We start from the raw sequence: 7752 nt of genomic DNA on the forward strand, positions 1-7752 counted from the left end.
TAGGTGATGTTTATTGAGATCGTCCCCTTAAGAGATTCTTGTCGGACTTAGTGTGGCGAACTTAATTTGCTTGTTTATGTTTTTTAAGTATATGACATGCTTCATCAAACCAACTATAAAAAACAAGACCAACCCTATATAAAAAGAGCATCTGAAGGAAAAAATTGTTTGGCTTAGAGCGGTGAACATAATTGTTTACTTAAATTTGTGTCGGACTTAATGCGATGAACATAATTGTTTACTTATATTTTTCTAGCATATGATATGCTTCATAAAACCAATTATAAAAACAAGACCAATCCCTTATAAAAAGAGCATCGGAAAGCAAAAAAAAAAGTTTGGCTTCGCCCAGGTTTGAATTTGAACTGGTTACCCTTACAACGTGTTCGGTGTGGATAATTGGGATCTCTGGAATTAGATTCCGAGGGAATAGAGCCAATTCCCATGAACCGAATAATCTCAAAAATATCGTAATATGATTTCGTGGAATCCAATTCTCTCAAAACTTTCCATTCCTTTCACGGAACAGTGGAATATAATCCAATTCCAAGTAATTGGTATAAAAGGACTTCACTCCCCAGTTAACAAAATTTGGAAAAGAAATTCTTTTTTGTTCCTGCCGAATCGTGCGTACCGGTGTTCTTCTCATTCTTGTGTCCTGATCACCGCTGCCACCACCGTCATCATCACTACAATCGACATTGCTCACCTTCTTCTCTGCCGATGTTCTACAAGGTCTCGGTCAAAACACTTATCACCCTCTGAAACCTTTCTCAAGAAGTTAAGTCTAAGTAATGATGTTTGATTTTAATCAGGATTTCTTTATGGATGATGTGATCAGATTTAGGGTTCATCTTTTAATCATATTCTTTGATTAATTTTCGAACTGTATTAAAAATTCAAAAGGGGATATTGAAGTGATTTGTTATTTTCTGATTACTATGTAATCCAATTACCAGAACCAAACATTATAATATGAATTCAGAATATAATACCTTGGAATTCAATTCTTGGAATTGGATTATGGGATAATCCAATTTCTGGGATTTGAAAATCTTGAAATGAAAGCGTTGTTATTGTGTTAGACTGATGTGGTAACCAACTACTGGCCACCGGCCTATTTTGGATCCATATGCAAAAAATAGGTCACATTGGCAAATCTTGTACCACACTAATAGGTTCAGGTCATGAGACGAATCTCGTGTTGTGGATAGGTCTTGAGTTCTGATGTGGTTTGAGTTGTATGGTAAATTTTTGGTGGTGAAGCATGGTTTGGATCACACGATATAAAATTTTAATATTAATTTATATGCTACAAGGTCTACCAAGTTAAATATTGGGATACAATCCCGGAAAATTTATTCCATCAATAGACTGATAACAGATTTAAGGACACTACCAAGTTAAATATTTGGATACAATCCCAAAAAATTTATTCCGCCAATAGACAGATAACATATTTGAGGAATAGAAAAAAAGCTTAAAAAGTTCCATTGCGTCTGCCGGGAGTCGAACCCGGGTCTATTGCTTGGAAGGCAATTATCCTAACCGTTGGACTACAAACGCTTGTTGTTGTTTGTTGCCAAACAGTTATCCTACATCAAGAATTTAGTAGAATTGATACCACACTCTGTGGTTGGGACTAACCAGTACTGATCTTGCAACAGTAGTAATAAATATGTTTAGCATTGTGCACTGATTCCAGATACGAGTTCGATTAAAGTATTCTGCCAACGCAAACCAATTAAATTTCCATAAGAAATTCCACATAAACAAAGAAGAAACATGATTCCAAAAGATGAACACATTACATCCTGGTTCTCTGACAACCTCTATGGGCACATCTTGATTACTGCCATTGACTTCTTACTGGATTTTCAGCAACAGGTTTACCTGCTTATTAGTATTTTGCTAAATTCTAACACTGCAAGGTTGCCTAAGTTCAGTTTGGGAGTGTGTAAATATCTTAGCAAAGTTGTATACTGTTTAAAGTGCTACTAGCTTATCATAACTCTGAAGAAGAAATTTATGTCGAATTTCAGTTATATCAGTATTGATTATAAAAGAATTTTGTACACTGTCTCTACAATAATTGAGAAAATATAGTTACATCAGGCTTGAAACTGCATTAGAACAATCAGAGTGCAGAACAAGTGTAACTGTTCTACGCTATTCCACAGATGTAAAACTCTAATATGTAGTGATTCAACGAATAAGGAGCACTGCACATTGTCGAATCGTTTTATTCAGGAATGCTGTAACCTAATTTGATGCTGTATGCATCTCGGTTGAAATTTACAGGTGAAAAAGAATTTTACCAAGGCTGCTCAGCAATAACTTGCTCAAAAAATTGTTATTGCTAAGATTGGTATTGAGATGATTTTGAGGATGATGATGCTGCTGCTGATGAACTTATATTTGTTCGTTCTCTTACTAGCTCAGTCTTAGGCTCGTCGCGAGAAGGAACCCTAAGCCATAACTTCATAACGTCGTACGCTGTAAAACCAATTGCCACTGACGGAACAACCTAATTCACATACCATATTATCAGGTGACGAAAACCAAATAATATTTTTTATTATCCTGTTCAAGATAGTTAACTAACCTTCAAGTAGTTGATGCTTAGCCCTGAAAACAGTTGTTTCCACCCTTGGCTTTCTACAATCGCAATGAGACTCTGCATTGTCCCTTTCATCTTCACATTAGATGCTGAAAATTGTTCCACCTGGTCATGTGGAAATTGTCATTACGTTTCTCAGATTTGTTTCAAAGTTTAATTTTGTAAAGCATTGAAGTGGCTAATGTAAGTGAAAAGGAAACAATACCTGCATTTGCCGTCTAACAACGTCAAGCGGGTAAGTGATAGTCTGACCTAATAAACCAGCAACTGAACCACAAAAGAGTTTCACCATGATGTCATTCTTGCGCTCTTGAGGGACATAACTTTTCATTTCCTCATAAAAGTAGAACTTCAAACCGGAATATGGAAATATTCCGTAGAGTGATGGAGCTGATAACGCAACTCGCATACATTAGTTTTCAACATCTCTACAGAATCATTTATACTCATGAAATTTGGTGGTGGTTGAATCTATACCTACACCACGATAAAGGCCTTTCATTCCACTCGTTCTGAATATTTTGGAAAAGCAATCATAAATTCCTCTGTACACTTGTTCACCATGAACCATTCCTTTCACATTCACCTTCCTACCATCAACAACCTACACCAAAGTTACATGAAAAGTCAAAACCTCGCCATTGGAGTGAAGAATTGCATTAGACAACAAACATGTACCACCATAAATAAGTACTTCACCTGATAAGCTAATTTTGTTCGCACTAAATCAAGAGGATAAGTGAATATAACTGCAGTGCCGCCCGCAAAGGAACCTGCCAAAAGATCAAGAACAGGCCCTCTTCTAACATCTGGAAATCCTTCTATAATCCATCTACGATACTGCTCGTACGCCATATAATGCAGAGCTGCATAAGGAACAATTCGAGCAACGCTAGCTCCATTTCCCCTATTATACATACCCCGATACCACAGACAACATCAGAAACCAATTTCCACCCAAGTCACAAAATTCTTTCTTCTAATTAGCTTATCGAAAGAGATCTTACCTGTAGAAACCCGATATACCCTCAGTGTGACCAATCTTTTTGAAGGATCCAGTTAATCCTATACTCTGAAATTCTGATCTTCTTGTCTGCAAAACCCCAACAACTAGTCTCACTTAAAACCAAACAACACAAAAAAACAAAAAAATTGCAATTTTTGGCAGTACAGCAGCTTAGACACAACAAGAAATTCAGCCGCAAGACTCTGATAACTTGCAATTATAATGCCCATTTGGCTAGGACACTGACTTTCAGGTACCCCGGAAAATTTCCATAATGTACCCCAAGTTCAAATTGCCAATTGGACCAATTCCATTAAACCTAAGCATATGCAATTCAATTCAAGCAGTATCAACTCATAAAAAAAAAAAAAAAAAAAAAACATAATCTTTATTCAAAAAAACACAAACCCATCACTAAATTCTGAAACCCAATCACTCAAATTTAGCAAAACCAAAAGAAAATCAGAAACACACCCATAATTCAGAGATTGAATTATACAAAACCTGAAAAAGGATCTTGACTCTTTCAAGTGGAGCAACAATAGTTTTAGCAAAACCACCAGCAACACCACCAGCAACTAATTCCTTTGCATAGACAGGCATGGATTGTAACACATTATCTAATAATAAGACCCCCTTTTGTCTTTCTTCTTCTCTCTTCTCTTCCTCCATTAGAGAGACAAAGAGAGAGAGAGAAAAAAAACCCAGAATTGAATTCTGTTGTTTAATTGGAAGAAGATGATGATGCTGATGATGACTTTAGTGCCCACTGCCTACCTTTTTTCGAGAACTTGTTTGGTGTTTTCTCTATTGTACAGACAGTGGTCTCCGCTTATAAATTCTTGGGGGTCAGTTTTTGACCTTTAATGGCGTCCTAGAGATGATAATTTTAGCATCTAATGGTAGGGTAATGAGGAGTATGTATTCTTGAAGGGGAGTTTAGAATATGCCTTTCTTGGTTGGTTAAAAAATTGAATTCTTTTTCAGATGACGCGAAAGGGCAGTCCAAGCATGCAACTAGCACCTAAACTTTGGTTCTAGACCCATTTGCATCTATTGGATCAATCGGAAGATATATTCTATGGCATGGTATAAAGTTATGATCTTTAAGGAATTTATTAATTAATTTACTTTTTGTTAATACATTCTTAATCAAGTGTCCTATGAGTGTATCATCTTTAAGAAATTTATCACATGGTACATGATCGAAAATTCAGACAACGAAAAAAGAATGAACTCCGAGAAACGACCTAATATAAGAATGATAGATCTGATTATTTCGGAGCGTAGATGGTCTTCTTAACATGTATCAACCATTTGATAGGTTGTCTTCTTGAGAAAGTGGTGCTCCAATGAAATTGGAGTAATGAAGAATTGAGAACACTGACATGCGGAATCCGACATCGTACTTGAAAATCAACATAGCGAAAGAACAAAAGCTATTAAAATAAATGAGAATCACCGTTAAGGTGAAGGCAAGAATCACCAATAAGGGTGAAGGATATACGCACTTAGAGTGCTGACAACAAAAATAAACCCTAAAAATCTAGAAATTTCAACTACAAAAAATAACTAAACAAAGAAAATTATAATTACAACGTTAAAAATTAAAATCGGACCAGATCTTAGAAACAAGATGAAGGAGGCTATTTTTTTTCTTTTTTTTCTTTTGAGCTGAGAGAGAGTAGGGAAAGAGAATATTACAACAACTAAATCACATAATTAACGAGCAAAGATTATTGGCGTATATCGGATTAACAAGCAAATTTGAATTAGGTTCAATAGTTGATTGTGGGGTCCTTGGTGGTTTGAATCATTTTTATGTGTTGTTCGTTCATCCCAACTTAGTTATTATGCTACCTAGGAAAATTAGGGTTACATGAATATTTTGATTTATATTGGTAGATTTTATGTGGTCGTGCAAATTTGAGACTAGGAAAAAAAGAAAAGGTAATACAACTCACACTACAGTTAAATACAACCCAATCAACATATTATAAGCCTTGTTTACGTGGGTAAGCAAAACTCTCCATCATCTTCCCCACGGAACCCTGGATGAATCATTAATCAATTCAAGAACAATCTTTTTGCATTTTGTTTGTTCATCGTATATAAAATTCAACTTATACTATCGAATTTAGAATTACTGCAATTTGTTCAAATCACATTAGTTCATAAATCGAATATGATAAAAACAGTTTTAAAAAATCCCTAAATCATATCAGAGTTTGAAGTTTATCATCTATATAGAATATCTGATGGGCATAAAAACATAAAATTTAGTGATTTCAGATCTCAAATCAATTTTTTGATGGAGAAGATGACTGTTGATGTCTACGCAATCTGAATAAAGAATAAATCTTAAGTTTTTGCAAAAAAATAAAATAAAACCCAAAGCTTTAATTGAAAATAAAGTCATGTACTCCCTCCGTTCCTAAATGATAGGCCGATTTCTATAAATAGATGTTTCCAAAAATAGGCCGGTTTCCTAATTGGGAAAGTCAAATGTTACTATAGTTTTCTGGGACCACTTTTCTCTTAACTTCTTTTGATGACAAGTGTCATGTGGACCATTTCACTTTACTTCTTTTGCTGACTAGTGTCATGGGGACCATTTCACTTCACTTTTTTTATTGACAAGTGTCACGAGGACCACTTTCAGTGATTAGTTCTCTTAATTTCCTTAATTTTCTCTAAAAACAAAACCATCCTATTAATTAGGAACGTATGGAGTACTCTTTTAAATATTTGGTGAAAAAGCAATTGATTTCCTCTTTTACTCCAAGAACATTTTCTTACGTCTGTTTACTCAATATAACGCCCATTTTTTTTCCAATAATGATCATTGATTTATGTTTACCCACATCAATAGGGTTTACAACATTTTAGAATGGTTATATTTAAGGGTTGTATTTAGTCACGGTAAAAAAAAATCACAAGTCCTAAGGCATGTTTTGTGTCACCAGCTAAAATTTGGATTACACGGTAAATTTTGGATTAGGAAAATAACCTTAGGTACCAGGAGAATCTTGGTTCTAAATGATAGATTGTGGTTAAGCTGTTGTCTTTTTAGTAGTAATTTTTCTTATTACCAGCAGAAACCAGCAGAAAAATGTCGGGTTGATAAGAAAATTTTGGATCACATGGAATTTTTGGCCCGAAAGATAGATTTTGAAGCGCAATGACATAATCTAAGTGACAAGCCAATTTTTATGTTAAAGTATCGTAGAGAGGGTTAGAAGAGTAAACATTATCGAAGCCGATGTGAGTACATGAGGCTTATTACGTACAGTCTTTGTCTAAACCAAGAAAATGGTCGTTCAACGGATGATTCGGTCGTAGATGGAAAAGTAAGGTTGATCTAGGGAGGCAAGCTAAAAGAGATAACATCAGAGTTTTTAGTTGCATAAAGTTGCAGATGAAGAGGCTCTGATACAATTTGTAGAAGTTATTGTTCGTTGTAAACTGCCTTTCGAATGACCAAAAGTTGGTATATTTATAACACTATAAAACCATCGTTTATAGTCACTGAGATAAGGCTGAGGAGTATGGATAAGAATCTCCTTTTTAATCTCAGGAGTAGTTAAGGATAGATCAAGGATTGACATCTATCCTTTGCAGCACACTCCTTGTGGCCGACTACTCTCTTATTATGTGAGCAGAATTATACTCACGCGTATCACAAAGCGTCATACCAAAACCTAAGTTATCCCCCTATTTACATCATAATCAGCATTTAATTATATACGAGGTGCCCTAGTATATATTTGAAAACGCATGGGCCACCAAATACATCCAACTTTTTTGTTCGGCAACATGTATAAACAAAACTTAACACAATTGCGAGTAGACCAACTTAATGATCTTTCAAAATATATATAGAGTTATCTCAACCTATACTCAATCAGTATGTATCTAGACACAAGGTCCATGAACCTGATTGTTAATCATAGTAATTAGACGATCTCAAAAATCAATTTCCAAGATCAATCTAGTCGTATCTAAATAATTCGATAGGAATTCTGCTAAGTGATTAAACTTGTAATCCATCTTTTAAGATACAAATTATACAAGAATCTAGTCTCGTAATCAATTACTGAAAATGCCGGGGGGGTGGGGGGGGGGG

At 35.1% G+C, this 7752-nt stretch overlaps 1 protein-coding gene and 1 non-coding gene across 2 annotated transcripts; both read right to left on the minus strand.

Annotated features, from left to right (window-relative positions):
• Positions 1 to 1494: 1494 nt before the first annotated feature.
• TRNAG-UCC lies at positions 1495 to 1566 on the minus strand. The gene has a single exon. It is a non-coding gene; the product is annotated as a tRNA-Gly (tRNA).
• Positions 1567 to 2031: 465 nt separating this feature from the next.
• LOC113354075 (mitochondrial carrier protein CoAc2-like) lies at positions 2032 to 4445 on the minus strand. The gene is made up of 7 exons (XM_026597521.1): positions 4131 to 4445; positions 3628 to 3713; positions 3320 to 3527; positions 3098 to 3224; positions 2826 to 3010; positions 2606 to 2725; positions 2032 to 2527 (listed from the first exon to the last, which is right to left on the minus strand). Exons 1-7 carry the CDS (start codon positions 4296 to 4298, stop codon positions 2360 to 2362), a joined length of 1062 nt encoding a protein of 353 aa, XP_026453306.1. The 5' UTR covers positions 4299 to 4445; the 3' UTR covers positions 2032 to 2359.
• Between the last annotated feature and the right edge of the window lie 3307 nt (positions 4446 to 7752).

The sequence above is a fragment of the Papaver somniferum genome, chromosome 2 (genome assembly GCF_003573695.1).
Source record: "Papaver somniferum cultivar HN1 chromosome 2, ASM357369v1, whole genome shotgun sequence".
Classification (NCBI taxonomy): Eukaryota; Viridiplantae; Streptophyta; class Magnoliopsida; order Ranunculales; family Papaveraceae; genus Papaver; species Papaver somniferum.